Source organism: Xiphias gladius, chromosome 9, assembly GCF_016859285.1.
Source record: "Xiphias gladius isolate SHS-SW01 ecotype Sanya breed wild chromosome 9, ASM1685928v1, whole genome shotgun sequence".
NCBI classification, from domain to species: domain Eukaryota; kingdom Metazoa; phylum Chordata; class Actinopteri; order Istiophoriformes; family Xiphiidae; genus Xiphias; species Xiphias gladius.
Genome location: NC_053408.1, coordinates 22,988,213 through 23,012,590, shown reverse-complemented (window position 1 = coordinate 23,012,590; position 24,378 = coordinate 22,988,213). Strand labels below are relative to the sequence as shown.

The following is a 24,378-nucleotide window of genomic DNA, read 5'->3' as shown; positions in this document are numbered from 1 at the left end:
AATATTTCAATTTTTTGGATACTAAATACAAATGTATATGTAAAGTACTCTGCCTTCTGTCATGATTTATTCTTCACTACAGCCTTTTCCTTCTCTTTATTCCACAACAGCCACATGAGGTGGTATTTGGACATAGTTATACATAATAACATAAAAGATACACAAGTAAAGTAAGTGGACAGTGACACTCATATGTATATACACAATATAATAAAGGAGAAACTTAAAAGTAAATAAACAACTATGCAATTAAGCACACTCAAATTAGATTAAATTCAATAGCTACTTAAAAGAAGTCATTTTTTTATTATGTCTTTGTTGTTTTTATTTTTGAATAATTTTTCAAATTAAACGCTGCTTGGCGTAATCCTATAGAATCATTTCATTCTCTAATCCTCAAAACTAATATATTAATATCGCCACAAGCCCTTTTGCACTCAGCAGAAGGAAGCAGCTCAAAGGGCCAAATGAAAGCTGCGAGCAGCAACGAGTGGGTTTCAGGCCTCAGAAAGCTGAGAAAGGTCACTTCAGGTAGTTTAATTCTGTTTATAGAAGGAGTGAGACCACACACTTGTTTCATCATCACAAAGCCTGCAGCATTTCAATAATTGCACATTCCACATTCTGCCATTTGTCCCCCCTTGACCGCATTTGAATGAAACTTGGCGTGTATGTTCAGGAGATAGTGCAGGATGTCTCCAGTGAGTTTAACCAGGTTTGCTCAAAGGTAACTCGAGTTATGAGCAAATGTATGATAGGCCATGCCCACAAGCACCAATCGATATGGTAATTCAGATTCTTGTTTACACTTGCCCCGAGATCATGTTCACCAAAACTGGTGAAATTCTGTCAACATGGGTTGGACTCAAAATATTTTGGCAGACCTGCTAAGCATCGCCCCTTTTGAAGTTCATTGGTCAATATCTTGAAAACTAAATAAGACATAAACAAGTTTTATGTAACTTTTGATAAGATTGGTCCAATGATGATCTCCAGAGAATTTGTTAGACTCCGATTTAAGAAGAGATGTCAAAAATGTGTTTTTCAAAAAATTCAAAATGGTGGAAATTCCATCATGGCGGGCTTTTATGGTCCAAGAGGCTTTTTTGTAGAGCACATCGAGCTGGACTTCTGTGTCAAATTTCAAATTAATCAGACTTACGGTGCAACAGGCGTGGACTTTCCAAAATTGAATTTTTGGGCCTTAATCCCAGCACCACCATCTGGCTGATTGGGCTCATGTTCCATGGGAAGCACTTGTACATCATTTCCAATTATTGGGGGAAGTTTCATGTTTCTAGCTCATTCCAGCTCCCAGCAATTTGAGACGATTTGACAGAAAAAATTAATAATAATAATAACAATAATGCTAATAATGATAATGAAGTGGCACAAACACAATATGGTTTCACACTTTCAAGGCTGGAGCCCCGATTATACTGGCACTCAGTAGAGGGGCATAGCTCCGCTAAGGCCCAATATTGATGGAAATGTTTTATCCAGTATTCAACTGTCCAGTTTTGGTGAGTCTGTGTCCACTGCAGCCTCAGATTTCTGTTCTTGGCTGACAGGACTGGAACCCAACGTGGTCTCTTTCTGTTGTAGCTCATCCACCTCAAGCTCAGATGTGGTGTTCATTCTGAGATGCTTTTATCTGAGTTACTGTAGCCTTTCTGTCAGCCCCAATCAGTCTGGCCATTCTCCTCTGACCTTTCTCATCATGTGTGTTTATGTATAAATATGTATATATGTATATATATATATATATACATACATATATATATATACACATATACCATATGTATATGTATGTATACACAATCGTATATAAGTGAAATGAATAAAATTATGGAGATACAGGTTAGGACTTTAAGTTAATGAGAGAAACTCCAATTATATTAAACCAAATAAAATTTTGGAATTTTCCCTCTTTTCCACAAGAAGGACTACCTTTGTCGTAGTAGTATTAACAGCTGAGTACAAATGGTGAATGGTCTGCTCTTATATAGCGCTTTTCTAGTCTTATCAACCACTCAAAGCACTTTACACGACTGCCACATTCACCCATTCACACACACATGCTCTTTTCTATACACACACACACACAACCACACACACACTCACGCACTGATGATACATCGGGGTCAATTTGGGGTTCAGTATCTTGCCCAAGGACACTACAGCATGCGGACTGGAGGAGATGGGGATTGAACCACCGACCTTGTGCTTAGTGGATGACCTGCTCCACCTACACAGCCACAGCCACCCCTAACATGAATCTCTACATCATAACTCAGGTTGTTTGTAACCCGATCTGCAAACATATCAAGCCCAATGTAATATATAATACTCAGTCACACTCAGAATCCCTGAAATAAATAGCAAAGAAAAGTGGAGATACATTTTAAAATGACGTAATCATAAGCATGGCGATGGAAATCTTATGAGTTGAAAAGAAAGAGTTCTCAGGAGACTTAAGATGTCTTCAGCAGAAGCATTTATTGCAGCTTGATGCATCAAGGAGAAAAGTGTGGGCGATACAGACATTAGAAGTTAACTAGTGTAATGCCAAATCAAATCTGAGACTGTGGCACTGCATTCCTCTCCTTGAATGTCTTCATCCCCTACACATGCTCATCTATAGAGCCTTGGTTATAATGGTTACTGCTGATGGCAGAAAGGCAACTGCACACTTACAGCCATGCAAGAGGCAAACTATGAACTACTGCTTATAGTAAGGGACCTGTGAGTGACCTCTGGAGAACCTTTATGTGTAGACACTTACTGAATAAGAGAATACAGGCTAACTGAGAGAGAATAGACTTAAAGGAAGACAAGAAACACAGGACATCTGGTGGTTTTGCAGTGGGTGCATTTATTTAGTAAATCAAATTGACCTTTGTGTGTGTAACATAGTGAGGTGATGAGACAGGTTGTTTTTGATTTTCCTCTGAGCATTGGGCCGGCATGCTGAAGTGTGGCTCATGTTGGTCAGCATGCTAGAAAGCCTCCGTCCACTGGCAGAGTGACTCCATTCGTCATGTTACTCTTATCACTCAGCAGGAATAAAATACTGTTCACCACGTCCTCCACCTCTGCACACAAACACACAGTGAGCTCAGTTAACACTGGGGTCCACAAATTCATACAGTGTATATGTACACAGCGTGATTGTAGCACTTGGGACAAAACAGTGCAGCTTTCCATATCCAAAGAGTTTTAAATTATAATAGCACACAAGCCAAAACTTACATTTAGTTTATACCCATGCTGACAAAAAGATTAGATCTAGATTTGATTCCATTCTTTGGTTGCACCTCAAGATCCTTACTGTGAAAACCATGAACGAGGAGAGAGTCTTGGTGGAGTCTAAAACTGGCCGAGAACTTTCTATACTTCAATGCAGAGAAAGTGGACACAGTTCTCTCTCCAGTTATAAGAGGACATATAAGCACTTTCCAAGTTCACAAAACACATTTAGACAGCATGGGCAGGCAGGGGGGAACCGCTGTTCCATTGTTCCACAACCAGGATAGAATCCACATTCCTGAATCTGAATCAACCATCAGGCTCCTTTTCAGCACCCTGGTATGAACTCTGTGAGGAGGCTGAGCAGTGGGAACTCACCCTCCAGGTCCCTTTTTAAAAATGGACAACTGAAATATCAAGACAAAGTTAGACATGATGGGAAACACTTATTTGCTTTCCCTATGAGAGTGAGATAAGAAAACTGTTACCAGTCTCATGTCTGCGTATTACTGCATTTTTTGTCCACTTAGGGGCAGCAGAAACAAGCTGTGAGCAATACAACAACATAAAGTATTATCACCGTATAAAGTTCTTGTGGCTAACTTGTTAGCAAACAGAGTTTGATATCCGTCATCCGACCTAACTCTCAAAATGAAAGTGTATTTCCCAAAATGTTGAACTATTCTTTAAAGATTTGCAGATATGAACCAGATAGACTGCTGACCAGTCTAGCATTTCACCTGCCACTCACCAAATGCATGATGGGATAGTCTCAGCTTACATGTCACTGTACCACAGAACAGAACCATCAAAAAAGAATCTGTGCATTTGCCCCAGATAACCGCACTCATCTGCAGCATCCTACTGCGCTTGAAGTCAACAATAGTGTATGTATATACAGCCTGCTGTGTCTGACCTGCGAAACGGCCTAGCGGGATGCGGGACACCATGATCTTGGCTTTTTCGGGGTTGCTCCAGCCCAGACGACCCATCTCAGTCATCACCACTGTGGGGTTCACACTGTTCACACGGATCTGATCACAGCACAACACTGGCACTTCAGTTAAAAAAACTCCAACATTCAGTCAATGAGACATCTCTTGACTTTAAAGGTATTAAATGTTCTTCAACAGCAGAGACAAATGAGGTGGATTTATTGTGCTCTGTTAATATTACATCCTCTTTAATATTTCATTCTACAAAACTCCTTCACTGTATTGCTATCATTGTTCAAAGTATTAGTGATAGCAGTAGTACTGGCAGCAGTAATCATGGTGGACAAGGTTTGGTAAGAAAAGATGGCTTAAGACTTTACTGATCCCAAATATAAAATATAAAGTAGAAATGCCTAAAAAATAATCAAGTATAATGTGAAGTCATAATTGTCAGTAAATGAATATGAGTGTGTTTTGGATTGTATTATAATATAAAAGGGACTGATTTTTCTATTCAGTAAATAAATATAAATTCATTCTAGCCCACTGTAAGACCTAATGACCTATTGTAGGGTACCAGGAATATATTTAGCAACTCAAGAACTTTACCTGTGTTATCACTGGAGGAATCAGGGTCTGAACTTAGTTCAAGGGGCCCTGGTTCTTGCCTTCACAAAACTAGGAGAATAGTTCTTTCCAGACGCACAAGTACTGAGTAATCAGGAGGGGGTTTAAAGCACTGAATACTGCTGATTGGTTTCCTTTTTACAACCTCCATTTTAACTACAACAAACATGATGTTTTGCGTTGAAACTTTTTTGTTTTAATTTTGAGATTAACCATAATGGATCCACACAAGAGATTGTATGACCAGTGGACCAGTAACAAAGTTCAGACTTTTTCTTAAAGCATAATGTAACAACAGTTGAAAGTCTTGTTTTTGCTGACCTTGGTTGGTTTGACCTCTATGACCATACTCAGTCACACTGATTAGTGATGAGTGCTGAGTTTGGTCAGAGGTGAAGTAGACTAAAACTTCCAGGTAGAGAGGGCAATGAAAAACTGCTGTTGAGCCTGCTGTTTTGTTACTCTAAGCCTTTTTTCAGAGGACAACATCCTCTGGGAAGTTGAAAACCTCCAACAGTGCTGAGATAGGTTAAAATAGACTGGAAAAAAATCACGGAGGACGACAGTAGAAGTGGCTCCAACAGACAGACCAGCTAATGGTTCAATTGTTTGGATGTGCTGCTGGGGCACAGATCCAGCAGAGCAGCAACTAAAGTGTCAGCCAAATCCTAAATGTAAAATGCTGTGAAGTTATGTCGATGCTCCAGTTATGAAAGCCAAAAGCTTCATGCTAACTGCTAACAGGTTAGTGAAATGCTCTGTTTCTAACACTACTTTTAAATTGCTAGGGTTGTGGAAAAGACAGATGTACAACATGATAGAACATTATCATAATCAGATTTAAATTGGATTTAAGTTCCTGTGACTTTGGGTCAAAAAGGGCCTTAGGAGTGATGGTACCTGGTGGGGTCCAAGCTCTAGAGCCATCACTTTAGTCAGCATGTCCAGGGCTCCTTTAGTGGCACCTGGACAGTGACAAGGACACAGAGACAGAAACAACAGAAATAGTTTTGTAGTTATTGTTACTCAACCACTTTCATTTAGGCACTCCAAAAACTGAAATATTTTTCTTTCCCTGAAGTGTACTTGAGGACAGGATACACAGCTAGGCTCCAGGTGAACATTGACAAATGGCTGTTCCTCTCTTACTCACAGTAGACAGCATGGTCTCTGAGGGCACACTGTGAGGCCTGGCTGGACACGTTGACAATGGAGCCTCCTGATCCTCTGGCCTTCATTCCACGAGCCACTATCTGCCCACAGAGACAGAGGTTTTGTTCAGTTGAGCAGAAGCAGTTTGATGAGGCAGACATTTGAATTTAAAGTAACAGTACTTTTATCAAGTTAGAGCTTATGTATTTGACATACTGAGGCGTTACAGGAGAGCCAGTTTAAGTTTTGTTGTACATTCCCTGACAACAAAACCTGAGTTTACTGTTAATGTTTTGATATTAATAATTAACTGAAAAAAGTGCCATCCAATCAGTGATTAACTCTTTCTGAAAAGAACTCCCTTAAGGGAAACAATTGACTTGTTTGGTAAGACCAAAACCAGTCAAGAACTTTACCAAAGAGACCTATGATTTATTTTGAAATCAACTATATTGAATGCACCAATGAGGTCAGGAAGTACCAAATCTATTTTGATATTCTTTATTGCTTTAAGGGGTGCTGTCTTAGTTCTGTGTTTAGCACAGAGACCAGGTGGTTATTTTCAAATGTACAGTTGAAGCCATGAAAGTCTGACACCTGAAGGTAAACAAATTTAAGTAAAGAATGACGTGCTGAGGCAAGCGTATAGTGTCATTTCCTGTTGCCAGCTTCTGTGTGACTGGCAGCGAGTTCTGCTGCTCTGCCTCTACCCAGTTAATTTTGCTATTTTCTTCATTACAGCAGCTAATTACCCGCTGTTTAAACCTACATTAGTTCTGCTTAAGCACTCTCAGCTCTCTCTTTCTGTTAGCGATTTTCTCGCTACTTCACAGTTGGTTACATGCTTTTCACATCCACTAGTTACTTTAGCTTAGCAGTTAGCGATGGCTTCTCTCTCTCTCCTGCTCTATCTTGTTCGTTGTGTCTTATGTTAAGTTATTCCTCTGCCTCCTTTAGCAATAATGGTACATGTAATAAATGTGTTCTATTTGTTATAGTGTACTGTATTCCTGTCCCATACTCTGAATTTTTATCTGAATTCTCAGAGTTTTTATCAAGTTTAGTCCTTAGTACAGACAAAGTAATTATAGTACGTGGATGTTGATAATGAGCCTTAGAACTGCCTTCATCTCATTATTAGACTCCATTGGCTTCGCTCAGAGTGTAAATAAACCCACTCACTGTTTTAACCGCACCCTCCACATCGTTCTAACTTATGGCATTGAAATTGAACATTTAATAGTCTTACCATAGAATCCTCTTTTATCGGACCATTATTTAATAACTTTTGAATTCCTGTTACTGGACTAAACACTATTAGGCAGAAATGTCTTTTGTAGATGTCTATCTGATAGTGCTCTAGCTAAATTTAAGGAACTGATTGCATCAGCACTTAATTCGCTGCCATGATTCAATATAAAAGTGGACTCCTATGCTAACTTTAGTCCCTCCCAAATGGACCATCTTGTTGCTAGTGCTGCAGGCTCAATGAGAATGACACTCGACTCTATAGCCCCTCTAAAAAAGATGATAATAAAATAAAGGAGGTTAGCTCCATAATTTAACTCCCAAACCTGCATATTAAAGCACTATGTGAAAACTTGAAATAATATGGTGTTCTACCAAACCGGAAGAATCTTGCTTAGCCTGGCATGATAGTCTTAAAACATATAGGAAGGCCCTCTGTAATGCCAGAGCTGCCTATTACTCAATTCTAATAGAGGAAAATAAAAAGAACCCTCGGGTTCTTTTCAGCACTGCAGCCAGACTGACAGAGTCATAGCCCTATTGATCCATGTATTCCCATAGCTCTCAGGAATGACAATTTCATGAGCTTCTTTGATGATAAAATCTTAGCTATTAGAGACAAAATTCACCACCTCCTGCCCTCAACCGGCATTGATTTATCTTCAAACACAGGAACATTAGAAACAGCTGTAAAACCTGATGTATACTTAGACAATTTCTCTCCCATCCACCTTCACCAACTAACTTCAACAATATCTTCATCTAAACCATCAAGTTGTCTCTTAGACCCCATCCCAACTAGGCTGCTTAAGAAAGTTTTACCCTTAGTTAGCACCTCTTTACTAGATATAATCAATATGTCTTTATTAACAGGCTATGTAGTGCATTTCTTTAAAATAGCTGTAATTAAACCTTTTCTTAAAAAGCCTACTGTTGATTCATAGGTTTTAGCCAACTATAAACCCATATCTAACCTTCCCTTTCTCTCTATGATCCTAGAGAAAGCTGTCGCCAACCAGTTGTGTGACTTTTTACATGATAATAGTTTATTGGAGGATTTTCAGTCAGGATTTAGAGTGCATCACAGCACAAAGAAAGCACTGGTGAAAGTTACAAATGACCTTCTAATTGCATCGGAAAAAGGACTTGTCTCTGTACTTGTCTTGTTAGTTCTTAGTGCTGCATTTGATATTGACCATCCCATCCTATTACAGAGACTGGAACATTTAATTGGCTTTAAAGGAGCCGTTCTAAACTGGTTTAAGTTCTATTTATCAGATTGATTTCAGTTTGTGCACATTAACGATAAATCCTCCATATATACTCAAAAGTAAGTCACGGAGTTCCACAAGGTTCTGTGTTTGGACCAGTTCAATTCACCTTATATATGCTGCCTTTAGGCAATATTATTACGAAACGCTCCATACACTTCCATTGTTATGCAGACGATACCCAATTGTACTTGTCAATGAGGCCTGATGAAACCAATCAGTTAGCTAAACTTCAAACTTGCCTTAAGGACATAAAGACCTGGATGAACAGCAACTTCCTGCTGATAAACTCAGGCAAAATTGAAGTTATTGTGCTTGGCCCACAACACCTCAGACACACCATATCTAATAAAAAGGTTCATCTGGATGGCTTTGCCCTGGCCTCCAGCACCACCGTCAGGAATCTTGGAGTTATCTTTGATCAGGAAATGTCCTTTAAATCCCAAATAAAACAAAGTTCAAGGACTGCCTTTTTTCACCTATGAAGGATTGCAAAAATCAGGCACAACCTGTCTCAAAAAGATGCAGAAAAACTAGTCCATGCTTTTGTTACTTCTAGCTTGGATTATTAAAAGTAGAATGGGAGGCAGAGCCTTCAGTTATCAGGCTCCTCTACTGTGGAACCATCTATCATTTTGGGTCCGGGAGCCAGACACCCTCTCCACGTTTAAGAGTAGGCTTAAAACCTTCCTTTTTGATAAAGCTTATAGTTAGGGTTGACTCAGGCTTGGCTTGAACCACCCCGTAGTTATGCTGCTATAGGCCTAGACTGCCAGGGGACTTCCCATGATCCACCGAGCTCCTCTCTCCTCCTCTCCCTCTCCATCTGTACACATTCATGTCACGTCAATGCTCGTTACTAACTTGACTTCTTCTCTCTCCCGTAGTTTTTGCTTTCTCGTCTCTATCCTCTCTCTTCCTGTCGCTTTCTGCAGGTATTTCTGCCCCTGGTGCTAGAAAGTCTGGATCTTTGACTGCAAATCACCTACTGCCCCCATGATCCTGCTCAACACCCACTGCTTCAATTATTATTATTAACATTATTATTATTATCATATTTAGTTTAATTAGTATTATTATTCACCCTATTATTATAATTATTAGTTTTATTATTAGTGAGTTATTATTACTCATTACTGTTATAAATCTTTATGTTGTACAAGTAACTGTGCTATGTTCTCTTTCCTCCCTCCTGCCCCCCTTCTCTCCCTCTCTCTCTCTGTTTTCTCCCTCTCTCTCTTTCTCTCTCAACCCAGCCAGTCGGGGCAGGAGGCCCCCACCACGAGCCGGGTTCTGTTAAAGGTTTTCTACCTGTTAAAAGAGAGTTTTTCCTTGCCGCTGTTGCCAAGGGCTTGCTCAAGTGCTTGCTTAATTTAACTATAAAGAGACCTGCTCTATATGAAAAGTGCCCTGAGATAACCTCTGTTATGATTTGGCGCTATGTAAATAAAATTGAATTGATCTGAATTGAATTGAAGTATTTTGCTCAAAAACCAGTTGGAAATTGGATTTGAACTATATTGTAGCTGCTGGAAAGATCTGGATAGCATGTCACTTCATCTACAGAAAGACCAAACTACAAAATGGAATTCAAAGGCAGTGTAGTAATATGGATTTGTATTTTATAGAGACATTATTTTACCTGGGACACATGCAGCACAGCTTTAACATTCACATTGAATGACCTGGAGATGAAAGACACCTTAGAACATAATAAACGTAACAGGCTGCCACACGATGGAACTGTAAACTCTGACTCATATGTTCTACATTGTGCTGTAACCTGTGACTATTTACTGGTGCAAATTCTTAGCTGGGGATCATAAAAGTATCTGATATTTATCTTACTGGTCAAACTGGTCAGGTGTGACTGCCAGAAATGGCTGCAGGTTGGCACAGGCGGCATTATTCACCAGCAGATCAATGGGGCCAACATCCTGCAGCGCTGCCTCCGTTGCCTCCCAGTCCGCCAGGTCCACACACACCGAGGTAATGGATGCACACTGTGAGAGGAAGCCAAAACCAGACATGTCGATGCAGATAACAGAAGAAGTAGATGAAGAAGGAGAAGGGCAAAAAGAGAATTGTGTAAATTGGATTTGTTCCTGTATTAGACTTTGATAGACAACCAGTATTGATGCATTCTACAATGAACACCATAGGTAGTCAAACAGAATCATATCCAGTTAGTAAAAAATGGTACATTTCTTGTTTTATGATTATGTGTATACTGACTCGCTAAAATGGTATACTATGAAAATCAGTATAAAGCGCATGCTGTAGAATTTAGTACGTAATCAGGACACAGCTCAATTGTTCTCCTCAGAGGAAGAAACCATTCTGAATTACTTCTGAGTGTACTATACAGAAAGAGGCTAAAATCTGTGGTGTTATCTCATTTGACTCGAATGCTTTTGATATCAGGCTTCACAAACTGCTTCAATTTACAAGATTTCTGGTCGATGATTTTTAAAACGTTCATCTACCTTTTGAAATTATTTTTAAAAGTTACTTTAATTTTTTCTTATTTTATAATTTATAAGTTGCCTTGTTATTTGCAAAAAAAGATGATTGCAAAACTGCAAAAAGTTGCTTCCTGCCACATTCATGTCATATCAGAGTTCCTTTAATTACCAGTTTCCAACATCATCATCCAAGTCTAAATTGACTCTGTTCTGAAAGCTCTGATATACTGATATACTGCCACTAAATAACATGGAAGAGTCTGAATAATAAACTAAATTACCTCCTGCATTAGACTGGTCAGGTCTGCCTGTGTGCGCGTGACTGCCGTGACCTCTGCCCCACAGCTTGCTAGAGCTAGAGCCGTGGCCCTGCCAATCCCTGAGACACAAAACATCCATAAACACAAAGACTTATTACAGAGTGGAGCTGCTGCTGAGACACCAGAGCTGACACAAACATTCCACACATGTCTCAGGCTATGCCAAACTGCCCTCCATTAACAAAGCCTTTTTTTATTCCATTTTTGCACTGTATTGGAACTGACTAAGACTCTTTGAGGGAACATGCAAATTCATCCAACATGTTGATCAGTTCACATGCACATCATTCACATTCAATATCATCACCTCAGCTTTTTCAGTTAATTTTTGTTAACACTTAGCATTTATAAGCAGTATACAAACATTTAATAAATGATGTATAACATATAATGCAGTGTTTATTAATGTACAGTGTTTGTCAGCAATTATATCTTCTCCTATGAAAACATATTTTATATATTTCCATCTGTGTTTTACTACGTTATCGTTAATTATCTGTGCATCAAGCAGCCTCCACTTCTGTGTGTCCACAGGAGGAGTTAGAGTTGGTAACAAATACATTAATAACACGTAACTGTTTACAACTAAATCATACATTGTCATAAACCATTGATAATTAGTGCTCATAAATGCTAGATTGGAAGATTTAAATAAAGTGTTACTTTGTTACTAAAGTCTTTGATGAGTGGAACTCACCATGAACAAGTCATGAGATTTTTTTGTTAAAAGAATAAATTCCAATCAAATAATAATGACAGCTGCCAAGGAGGTTTTGTTTTCACCTGTGTCTGTTAGTTGGATTTTTTTTGTTTTTGTTGGTTTGTCACCAGGATTACGCAAACACTACTGAACTGATTTGCAGCAGGGATGGGAAATGGACCAGGGAAGAACCTGTTACATTTTGGGGCAGATCCAGCTCATTTACTGTGGATTTGAAGTTTTTTCCTCTGAACTCTGGTGTATGTTGTTTGACATTGGCCTTGGCGGAGGTCTGCACTCTACTGACTGACTGCCATTCTAGTTAGAGCTGTGTCACTTCTTTTTTTAGGACCAAAATGTGCCCCAGTATCACAAACTATCACATACTGAAATCTGACATAAAATGTCTGTTCAGATTCATGTTTTTGTTTAATTTGTATAATGACCAGATAGTCCCTTACAGATGTTAGACTATTTTATTTAGACAAAGTTATTGTACAGCTGCTTGTCTTTAAACAGCATTTAACACTTGAAAAAAACATGTTCATACTTCTGATACCAGTAGTGAAAAGTGCAAAACTTTAACCAAGCCCTAATCATGATTGCACTTGACTGAAGCTGTATTTGATACTTACATTGTGTGAAATTAATGTTTAAACCCAAGACATAATATCTTCCATGGCTGTAATGCTCCATCAAAATGAATATTAAAGATGTCTTCTACATCATTTTAGACACATTTCTCCAAAATTCAGCTGTACATATTTGTTAACTTTGGAATTTAAATGAAATTATGTGGGTTTCAGCAATGTTTTACTGCATAGCATAAGTTTGTTATGATGGACCTGAAGAATCTGTGGGTCCAGGCCTGTAGCTTGACACCAAGGTCATGTCCTCAATGATCCTTATTTCCAGTTTCTGGGAATGTGTGGATTTCGTGGCCCTAATGACTCTACATTCTACAATTACACACTTTTTTTCTTTTCATTTCCTTGCCAGAATTATAAACCAGGATAGTTCTGGAGAGGGCTTTGAAACAGCATTTCGCTGAGGTTATGGTGATCATGCTGTTAACCACTGACTGCAGGTTTAATATTACGCTTTCACTTGATTGTATTTTATGTGAGCTGATATGATGGGTTTTAGCATGTTTTACATATGTATTTTATGTTTTATGCATTCGCTACAATCCAGTCTGTGTGTACTCTATGTTTCACCTGGCTACAAGACAAATTTCCTTTTTTCTTCGGACAATAAAGTTAAAGTTGAATCATATGATGCATGCCCTGTCCACTTTCTTTACACTCAGGTAGGAGAGGATTAAAAGTGTCCCTCCCCTCTGTGTTTCCTTGTATGGGAGGTTAACTTCTAACTTTTTTTATTCAATCTAAGCAACAACGGGACGGGACGGCAGCAATGTCATTTCAGTGTCTTCATTTCTCCAACACCATAAATAGATTTGTCCTCCTCTATGGAAATATATCTATTTTCCAATTTGGGTTTGAGTTACAAATGTGTGAATAGATGTCTGATTGGCTTCCAGCCTTGCTATTCAAGTATGTAAATGGCTGACTGATTAATTCCATTGAGACAAATGCTTTTAAAACAAAGACTAGAGCGATGCAGGAACAGCCCCGTGCAGGGTCTATCTGCAAAGCTGTGTACTGGGACAGCAAAGTTAAGCAAAGAACATTTAATGTTAAAATGCTTCAAGGGCATTGCCTGCAGCAAACACCCGAACCTAAACTGTTTAATTCAGGTCACCTGTGCAGCTTCATTATTGTAGAGAGCTGATAGAGGACAACTACAAACTCAATTTTGTTTCAGTGTCATCTCAATAATTGAATTTTATCATTATTATATTTTAGTTACACGGCTCATTTTGTTCTTTATCATATTCTAAACTTTTTCATTGTGGTGAGTGGCACTATGCCAGGACCTAGGCTAGAAATGTGCTAGATGTTAAGATTCCAAGTCTCGGGATTAGGCAGAGTTAGGGTTTGGGTAAGGCTGGGGTCAGGTTAAGCATCATAAGAGACGACTGGTTAGTGATAAGGTTAGGTTCGGGTAGAGAAACCACGTAGTGGGGGAGCAGGCTTCACTTCGCCCAGAATCTCCTCCCAAGCCTTGGACTCTAACAGCAGCCGTGCCAGACTGCATCAGAGCAGGGCAGTTCAGTGGCTCAGCCGTGGCGAGCCTTACCGCGGCCCTGCTTCCTCAACGGCAGGACAAATCAGGATCCAGCCCGATGTTGCTGGCTTGAACGAAACAGGGACAGAACTCGTGCGTTTTATGAATACAATGTTTGAAAAACGAGACCGATTCGTACATTTAAATAACTTTTCAGCGGTTGGGTGGTGGTTAGGGAATGTGGACCCAGTTCTTCCTGCAGGGCTGTGATTGTTAGAGCAGTGTACGCACTGAAAACATCTTGTGTGGGTATTTGTGCTAGTTGGCGTCTTTACCTTTTCCAGCTCCGGTGACCAGAGCTCGTTTACCCGAAAACGAAATCTCCATGGTCGGTCCTGTCCGCAGAGATCAGCTGCAGATTTCCTTACAACAGGACGGATACAATTACAGATTAAAGAGAAGCGATCGGTCATGTGACTCGCTCGTGTTTACCGCCTGGGCTGATCGAGCCAAACTCAGCTGCTACTTCCTCATCGCTTCGAAATCTCCCAAACATTTCCCTGCATCCAAATACTAATTCACCCCTTATGGTTTGTGATTGTAATGAGACCGTGGAGCTACTCACCAGGAGCGGTGGGGGCTGGCTGCAGGCTGCAGGACGCTGTATCTGTGCTCCGCCTGGCTCAAAGGTTAAACCTCCGCACAGTTCTTGGTCAAAACATGTTTTGTCTTCCAGGTCATTCCTGCACAAAAACCGTGAACACGCAGAAACCGCTACGGACCACCATGGACGAATGTATGTGTATGAATATGTTAAAGGGTAACTGCATCCAAATATCAATAAAACTTACAGTATTCTCTCACTTGTAGTGGTATATCCATTTTGAAGTTTTGGATTTATTTGTGCAGGTTTTCAGATATCTGCAGTGGCGGAAGAAGTATTCAGATCCTTTACTCAAGTAACTTAAGTACCAATACATCAATGTGAAAATTCTCCATTAGAATTACAAGTCATTTTATGCATTAACCAACATAAAGTGTCTTGCTAAGGTGTTGGGTTTTTCTTTGTTTTTGGCACGTGTGGTAAACTCAGAAGAGAATGTTGTGCGTGAAAATCCTAGGAGATCAGCAGTTCCAGAAACATTCAAACCAGCCCGTCTTGCACCAACAGTCATACCACGGTCAAAGTCACTGAGATCACATTTTTCCTCCATTCTGATGTTTGATGTGAACATTAACTGGAGCTCCTGACCTGTATCTGTAGTATTTTATGCATTAACCAACATAAAGTGACTTAGTAAGGTGCTGGGCAACCACAAGCCACCAGAAGAGCTTCAGTGTTCCTTGCCATAGATTCTACGAGTCTCTGGACTCCACTGGATGGATGAAGACCATTCTTCCAAAAGGTATTCCCTCATTTGTTTGATGTTTGTGATGGTGGTGGAGGGTGCTAACTTGACTTCTTCTCTCTCCCATGGCTTTGTACTTTCTCATCTCTCTCCTCTCTCTTCCTGTTGCTTTCTCCAGGTGTTTCTGCCCTTGGCCCTTGCCATCTTTTATTATATTTAGTTTTATTAGTACTATTATTCACCCTATTATGATAATTATTCGTTTTATTATTAGTCTCATTACTGTTATACATCTTTATGTTGTACCTGTACTGTGCTATGCCCCCCCTCTCTCAACCCAGGCAGTCGGGGCAGACGGCCCCCACCATGAGCCAGGTTCTGTTCAAGGTTTCTACCTTTTAAAAGGGAGTTTTTCCTTGCCGCTGTTGCCAAGTGCTTGCTCATGGGGGAATGTTGGGTATCTGTAAATATAACTATAAAGAGTCTGGTCTAGACCTGCTATACTTAAAAAGTGCCCTGAGATAACCTCTGTTGTGATTTGGCATTCTATAAATTAAACTGAATATAATTGAATTGCTGTCTGACACGTCGGTCCAAAATCTCCCGTAGGTGTTCATTCGGGTTGAGATGTGGAGACTGCGAAGGCCATAACATGTGATTCACATCATTTTCATACTCATCAAACCATTCAGGATGGGGGCATTGTCATATATATATGACAATGTATGTCATATATGTCATATATATATATTATATATATATATATAAATAAACACACCATACAGTATCATGTTTCGCAGAGTGAAGCAGCTTCAAACGCTGCTGGTAAACCACTGCCAGTCAGAGGGCGCTGAGCTGCAGCTGAAGAAGTCAGCGTTAGAAACAAACAATGATCACAGCACAGAGAAGCGACTGAGAGCCGTGTCAAGCTCGTGAGAGTTTAGCCAAAGCAATACCAGAAGTACACGCTTTTAAGAATAAAAGCATTACATTTTAACATCATTGAGAAACCTATTCATCGTGACCATTCCAAGTTGTGGGACATACCTTATAAAAGAAGAGAAATAACTTTGTGTTAAATACGTTTGCAATACGACTGATCGAAACCAATGGTAACAAATTGTAATAAATGTTTTTCTTGTGTAATTACTTTTTTTTTTAAACAAAAACTAACAGAAAAAACACTATGGGTATAATGTGGATTCACAGGAAATATTTCATGAAATTACACGTTTTTACTTGTGTTTACCCAGTATTAGGAAAATGCTTCTCTGAAAGTTACACAAGAAATCTTTTACTCTGAAAGACCTGACCGGAATAAAAATGTTATTGTTATGGCGTGCTTTCTCCGAGCTGAGTTCAGTGGTTTGTGGAATGTTTTGTTACCTTGAAGCGGACAGGCTGGAGGTAGAAGAAGCCCTGCGCTTGCATAGTCCTCCGAATAACGTCCCGAACGCCGAATGAAACCAGTGATCTGATCCGTGAGGGCAGACTGTTGGGAATTTAAAGTCACGTCGGAACGAAAAAGGAAGACAACAAGTGGAGCTGTTGATCCGGTGGAATTTATCGTTCAGCGCCGTCGAAACCCAGGTTTTCCAGCAAGCTAGTTGTGCTTCAGTACAAGCTGTATGATTCCTTGCCTTTTTCCGACCGACTTCAAAGTGTTATAACTAGCAAGAAGAAGTCAGATGTGTCCTCTGGTATTTCATGGTAAGTACTGCAGATAAGCCCCGATGCTAGTCTTTCGCCAGCTGTCTCACCACGCCGAACTCTGCTTGGAATTTTTTTTCCATTTACACAGTGACTTTTCTCGTGTCTCGTAGAACATGAGAGAAATTATACGTATTCCGAATTCAACCTTGTCTTACTTCAAATCATGTGCCATAACAACATGTAACATTGCCTATCTTAAATTATTCTTTAATCTGAAGTGGCATAGCTGAGTGAGTTTAAATGTCGCCGTTGCACAGTTAAAGAGGCAGCGGCTGCAAGTCAAGTATCAGGTACGGAGACTGTTGCTTTCTAGACAGATGAGCTGCCAGGTTGCCTCACTGAAAGCATGGGTTGAACAAGTTCGCCTCCGATTCGGCAGGGAAGGGGAAAGTTGAGGGAAACTTGACCTACAGTGCTGAGCGAAAGTGTGTTAGACATTTTAATTCCTCGAGCCTTAGCGCTGTTTGAAACCCACTTTCAAGTGTGGGAAAGCTTCATTTTATTCTTGAATAAAGAAAGGGCGAGTTCACGGCTCTTTTTCCACAACCAGTCCGCATTGGACCAGGTCCAGATCAAAAACCACTATACTTAAACCAGCCAAATCTGGACTAGAGTGTCCGAGACAAGCCGAGGACTCTTTAAAACACAGTTTCAGACTTGTGAAAGTTTTACATAGCGATTTGACTGCTTTATAGCAAGTGCCATAGCAACACGTCCTTCTTTGGCTAGAAGTTCTTCAAACAAGTCCACATCTCTGCATTTCGTTTTTGACTCACATGAGGATCTCCTCTTGCTCACTTCAAAAGAAAAGAAAAAAGTTGTTTTTACCTTTTGAAATACAATCAAGCATCTTTCTAGATTTAGCTTGGTTCGTTTACTCCTCGGATTCTTCTTCCAAATCAACAAGAGTGTAGTTCTTTCTCCTTTCCTCTAACTGGCCACGTTCAACCTCTCACTGCTTCCTCTGAGGCAATTTTCGTTATCTTTGCCTTTGCCTTTACTGTGGCTTGTGTTAGAGCATTTTTCAGCCATTTGTGTGCTTGTTCTTCATTTGATCTATATATGAAGATATTTTTATGAAAAGCTTTCTGTCAATACTTCATCCTCACAATTCTCAACATTAGATTGAGAAATCATGTAAGTCATCCTGTTAAATGTCCACTAACCTCCACTATCATTTCAGACCCTGCTCTTCTTCTCCTCCCACCACTTGTCCTCCTTGTCTTCCTGCCTTTGCCACTCACTTGACCTCCCACCTGCCTGCAGACATGATCCTCATCACCCCGTTATCCACAGAGGTTTTTACTGTAGACCTGCATAGTAGCCTAGTCATTTGCCACACTGGCTATTGTGTTTCAGAGTCCTAGCATTGCGTTTTACAGTCTATAATGTAGTCCAGATTTGACAAATCAAATATACCTGTTTTTGATCTGGACCTCGTCCGATATGGCCAAGATATGAAAAATCCATTAAATCACTATTTCTTTCTGTTTTGACAAATAGAATAAAGGTTTCATAAAAAACGAAACTGTCTTTTAAAGAGACTCTGGCTTGTCTAGGAAAATCTAGTACAGATTTGAAAAGTCTAAGTGTAGTGGTTTTTTTATCTGGACCTGGTCTAATGTGGACTAGATGTGGAAAAACAAGGAAATCGCCCTTTCTTCCTCTCATAATAAAATTTCACAAATTGGATAGTGGGTTTCAAAAAGCGTTAAGGCTTTAACTACAATGTGTAATGCCCTTTCACAATAGTGTGATGTGCAAAGAATGGAGAATTGGTCGCTCGGCACTCAGAAGCTAACTTCAGCGTGGTCTAAGACTTCGCCCTGACAGGTTGGGTTACTGCAGACAGTGCCGAAAAGCAGATCAAATTACAATTTGATCAGTCCTGGAAATAGCACCTTTTTGGTAGTTGTAAATGAATGAATGTATATCTGCACCTGTAGCCTATGTAAAACAGATTGTTGTCTTTATAGTGGGATAACAATGGCATTTGGACTCAACATGGAAACACTTACAAGCTTTACCACTCTGTTTGGATATGTATTACAGCTGTTAATAATCACTTTTATGATTGTAATACGATAATTTATTGCTCCCTGCTCTCGTCCCTCCCCCTCCTACAATTCCACATCCTTGTTCTTTTGGGAGGTCATAGGTCAACAACAGAATAGCACCCTTGAAAACTGTGAAAACTTCCGTGCCTTGCTCAAAGACACTTTAAGTATGGTCACAGTGTGCCAACTGACTTTGAAATGCACATTTTTCTCTCAGTTTGGGCTCTTGGAAAACAGTGTCTTAAGCCTGATGGTCAGGGGCTGAGTGGCATTAAAGTAAAGAAGGCGATTTTCTGTTTTCTGCCTCTGAACCTTTCTGTGCTCAGCCGTTTTAAGCATCAGACTGGTCGCTCTCACAGCACAGTTGTGGTTGTCAACCTGTGTTTATGATCATATGCAGAAGTTTGTTGTTTGTAGAGCTGCAACTAATGATTACTTTCATTATCAATTAATGTCAGTTATATGTCAGTCAATCTATTTTTGGTTTATTAAATGTCAGAAAATAGTGAAAAGGTGTGAAAAGTCAGATGTGTTGTTTTGTTTTTTTTAAATAGTCCAAATCCTAAATACTATATTCCATTTAGAATGATAAACAAAGAAAACAGTAAAAAGCAGAATATCCCCACATTAGAGAGGTGGCAAATTCAAAATTGTTACACGATTAGTTTTCTGTATTTCGATTAATAAATTAATTAACTAAATGTTTCAGCACCAGTTGTTTGGCAACTGAAAGAAGACCGGAGAGGAGATTTAAGCATGTTCCTAATGTTTTGGCTTCTCAGTATGGACAGAGAGCTTTACAAAAACAACCTGAAAATGCTGTGGCCACATGTTTTCACATGTAAACTTAGATTTCATATAGGCGGTAAAGTGTGGGCATAGTCTTCGGCAGGGCAAATGCTGGCCTTCATCCCCTGTCCTGAGCTTTGAAGAAAACCCTCTCTGTGGTTGAGGTATCTCTTGAAATGAGGTGCAACCAGTGAACACTGTATGCGATTGTTGGAGGGGGTTGACACAGTGAGAAATGTAAAAAGCCAAATATTTTAAAATATATTTTAACTAGAGTAGTACAGTAGTATTGTAGTTTTAATGAAGGGTTATGGAGCAATGTAATACGTAAGCAACCTCTGAGGCAAGGAGTAAAATCTGTTTAGTTACTTTTTTTGAGTGAACAGGTCACATACATCAGAACCTAAATTTAGACAAATCATGGTAACAATTTATATTACAGATGTGTAATTTTCTAATAATTTCATAGAAGTTTACTGGAAAAAACTTCCTTGTTTAGTATTAATTAAATGGTATTAAAGGGATAATAGGCACGGTTATCGGTAAAGTTTTAGTATACCTCCTACTAGCCCTTCTTGCGTGTGCTTTATGTTGCATAGAGCCCTGGCATGGCTCTCAGAACTACTTGGTCGTGGAAGTAGAGAGGCCAGTCAGCTGTGTACTTGTGTTTTCCATGGGTGGTGTACAGCCCACTGTAAGCTGGTCATAACAAAAAGAGCCATCATCACATTATTTTACTGGTTACTGATGGTTTTCTTCCAGTTGAAGCTGTGTTATATAACTGCCATAGATACGCTCACATTACACTTCCATCCCGCAAGTATAGTCTCTGTTTCCCATTCTATTCAATTGAAGCCTGCAAACAGGAGTTTTCCTGTTTTAGTGTGATCTCCAATAGTGTACTCACAGGTCAGAGTTCACCTTTGTTCGACTTTGACAAACCGTTTGTGAGCACTCTGACCAATATTTACGTATTACCCAAATCATAGTCCAAAAACATTCTATTTCTATATTATAAAAATGATGGAAGGCTGATGTAGCCGTATCTTAATTTAAAACAACAATTCCTGCTACTACTACTTCACATTTAAATCTTTTCACCTGCATACCACTGTAAAGCCTTTATTGTGAAGTGGCTACAGGAATGCAATTTCCGGGCTTTTATTATGAAGTAGCTACAGAATTTAATTTCTTGGGCTTTTATTGTGAAGCAGCTACAGGAAATGCAATGCATTTTCCACTAAGATGAGTGATACTTTGCTTGCTGCGCTTTTGTTCAATAACACACAAAAAAACAAAGAAAAACATAGTGAACTTCTAGATGAAGAGCTACACTTTACTTTGCGGTGGCAAGGAACCCCTCCATGTCTTTGTAAGGATGGTTTGACTCTTAATAATTTGATTCTTTCTGTGTGAGCTCTCGCCACTACTCAGAAGGGAGTGTCATTAACTCCTGTCTGCACACTGCTGAAATGTGAATTTGTTGTTTGAGATTTTGAATGAATTTTAAGATTAGCAGCTGAAGCTTCTCCTTTTCTCTGTAGGACTCCATGTGATGCTGTGAGGATGGGACAGGGTGGTGTTGGAAGTGACTGCAGCCCTGGAGGCTGACAAACCCTCTCCATCGGCCAGTCAGGATGCACATAGCTTCAGTCGTTGTCAGCAAGTTCTGCTTCCTGTTTTCCCTCGCATTCTGCGGCCTCCTGCTTCTGCTTATCCCGGCCCTCCAGCCCCCAGCTCGCCAGGTGGACCTGCCTCAGCCCAAACCCCAAATGAGAGCTACACAAGCAGGCCCATCACACCACACCAGGGTTCCAGCAGTGTCCATCCATGCCAGGGAAACTGACACAGCCATAGGGCTGAAAGGGAGCTCAGCGGGCCAGGGGGGATCCATCAAGACTGAAGTTACCAGGAATGATAAGTGGGATGTAGACTCCAAAAGAGGCCTAGAAAGATGGGCTCCTCCTGGAAGAAAGGATGGTGGAATTTCAGGGTTTAGGTCCCATGACCTGTTAGAGTTGAAGGATATTTTTATTGCTGTGAAGACTACTAAGAAGTACCACAAGTCCAGACTGGAGTTGTTGATTCAGACCTGGGTTTCCCAAGCTAAAGAACAGGTAAGGAGAGCAAGAGTTATGTGTTGTTGTGTATAAGCCTTAACTACACTGTGCACTCTACAGGGCTGGACTGTCCTGAAGGCTTGATTATTGTTATCATATAACCGTTATACACAGTGAATCAAATACCGTTCTACAGAAATGATTAGTGGACTTACAGAAAATAGTAAACAATATTTATTCATCGATTAATCATTTAAGTCATTTATCAAGCAAAATACCAATATTATCTGCTTCAGTTTCTCAAGTATTCTGTTTTTCTCTGTTCACTATCATTGTTATGTGAATATCTTTTGAGAGCTGAATTGTATGTCAGCTGGTATTTAATATTATTTCAGTTAAGACTCTATGAAGTTTGGTATTTTTACTTATTTATAACTTCAAGTGTATTTAGTTTTGAGTAACTAAATAAAAAAGATCAATATTTCCTCAAATTTTATTTCAAGTACTGTATCAGAAATAGTTCCAGAACATTATGTCTGGTTTCAAAACAGTGACAGTAAACATGGGGAGTGATAGATTTGGTAATGTTTTGGCTAGTGTCCAAAGACGACGCGTTTTCACTGAAATGCTGTCTGCTGAGGATTGTTTACCTCTATTGCAGGGTCAGAGTCACCCATCTCTTAATTGTATGGCCGCATGTCCATGTCAAATCAAACAAATCACAGCTTCAGTATTTGCATTACATTACACTACATTCATTAAGCATGCATTTATCCAAAGTGACTTACACACAAACACAAGAGATATATATCATTAAAACCTTCCCAAATAAGCAACTGCCTTCAGCCAGGAGGAAGGCAGTTAGGGGGTACCATGTGAGAGCTGCGAATGCTAACCTTACAAGCTTTGGGTTGAATGTTGTGACAGTGTTATGATGAGGTCTATTTTCTCATCAATTTGTGTTTCCCTTTAGCTTAACCTGAACCCAGCCTTAGTACTGACCCCAAACAGTCATCTTCTGCAATGAATAACCTCAACTCAGTCTGACGACAGATTTAACCCCAACTAGTCATCTGTATGATGCCTAACCATAACATGACCTAAGCTCTAACCCCAACCATGGAGGGTAGTGCTACAGTAAACACTAGTGAAGAGGACACAGACTCCAACAGAAGACCAGTAACCAGTAACCATGAGTGTGTATGTCATCTTCTCAAATGAGTACTGAGGTTTGGGATGGTGCTGCTGGCATATTTTGTGATACCACTGCATGTTTTGCAGACTGCAAATGATATTTAAAGATTTCAGGCAATGGTGGAAAAAGCAGAGTGTGACATTTCTTTCAGAGTGGGAGGTGTTCCAAGAAGTAAATTGCGTGAATTCCTTTCAATTTCAATTCAGTTCAATTCAATTCAGTTTTCTTTATATAGCGCCAAATCACAACAGATGTTATCTCAGGGCACTGTTCATATAGACCAGGTCAAGACTGCACTCTTTATAGTTATATTTACAGATACCCAACATTCCCCCATGAGCAAGCACTTGGCAACAGCGGCAAGGAAAAACTCCTTTTTAAAAGGTAGAAACCTTGAACAGAACCCGGCTCATGGTGGGCGGCTGTCTGCCCCGACTGCCTGGGTTGAGAGGGGGGGGCATAGCAAAGTACAGGTACAACATAAAGATGTATAACAGTAATGAGACTAATAATAAAACGAATAATTATAATAATAGGGTGAATAATAGTACTAATAAAACTAAATATAATAAAAGATAATAATCATAATATTTGAAGCAGTGGGTGTTGAGCAGGATCATGGGGGCAGTAGGTGGTTTGCAGTCACAGATCCAGACTCTCTAGCACCAAGGGCAGAAACACCTGGAGAAAGCAACAGGAAGAGAGAGGAGAGAGATGAGAAAGCACAAAGCCATGGGAGAGAGAAGAAGTCAAGTTAGCACCCTCCACCACCATCACAAACATCAAACAAATGAGGGAATATCTTTTGGAAGAATGGTCTTCATCCATCCAGTGGAGTCCAGAGACTCGTAGAATCTATGGCAAGGAACACTGAAGCTCTTCTGGTGGCTTGTGGTTGCCCAGCACCTTACTAAGTCACTTTATGTTGGTTAATGCATAAAATACTACAGATACAGGTCAGACACGGGATAAATGTAGTCATATCTCTGACTGTTGTATTGGTTTTCCGCTGTGTATAGATTAGTCTTTATACCTTTTTTACTTGATAATGAAAATAATTGTAAGTTGCAGCCCTAAACTGCTTCGCTTAGCTAGCTTACAACTTGACAACCCAACAT

General features: G+C 39.8%; 2 protein-coding genes across 3 annotated transcripts in view; one reads left to right on the top strand and one right to left on the bottom strand.

Moving 5' to 3' along the window:
• Positions 1-2,855: 2,855 nt before the first annotated feature.
• On the bottom strand, positions 2,856-14,855 carry dcxr (dicarbonyl/L-xylulose reductase). Of its 2 annotated transcripts, XM_040134867.1 has the most exons (9): positions 14,723-14,855; positions 14,433-14,520; positions 11,229-11,326; positions 10,331-10,485; positions 10,125-10,167; positions 5,965-6,064; positions 5,712-5,776; positions 4,166-4,283; positions 2,856-3,095 (listed from the first exon to the last, which is right to left on the bottom strand). In XM_040134867.1, the coding sequence occupies exons 2-9, from the start codon at positions 14,482-14,484 to the stop codon at positions 2,992-2,994; spliced, it is 735 nt and encodes a 244-aa protein (XP_039990801.1). In that variant the 5' UTR covers positions 14,485-14,520; positions 14,723-14,855; the 3' UTR covers positions 2,856-2,991. The 2 variants fall into 2 exon arrangements, with proteins under 2 accessions (XP_039990801.1, XP_039990802.1); XM_040134868.1 differs by lacking the exon at positions 10,125-10,167 and having other exon boundaries at positions 10,396-10,485.
• Positions 14,856-16,817: 1,962 nt separating this feature from the next.
• Positions 16,818-24,378, top strand: part of rfng (RFNG O-fucosylpeptide 3-beta-N-acetylglucosaminyltransferase) — a 23,046-nt gene continuing 15,485 nt past the window's right edge. The window contains exons 1-2 of the mRNA XM_040134865.1: positions 16,818-17,156; positions 21,550-22,122. Coding sequence (XP_039990799.1) covers positions 21,643-22,122 — 480 coding nt within the window. The 5' untranslated portion in view covers positions 16,818-17,156; positions 21,550-21,642. The remainder of the gene's footprint in view (positions 17,157-21,549; positions 22,123-24,378) is intronic.

Bases quoted from the DNA above. Each gene is read 5' to 3' on its own strand.
- dcxr (XM_040134867.1), bottom strand. From the start codon at position 14,484: ATGGAGATTTCGTTTTCGGGTAAACGAGCTCTGGTCACCGGAGCTGGA. The intron at 11,327-14,432 runs GTAAAGACGCCA...TTTGTGTCTCAG, and splicing joins GGTCACCGGAGCTGGAAAAG to GGATTGGCAGGGCCACGGCT. The intron at 3,096-4,165 runs GTCAGACACAGC...GTTTGTGTGCAG, and splicing joins CCCGCTAGGCCGTTTCGCAG to AGGTGGAGGACGTGGTGAAC.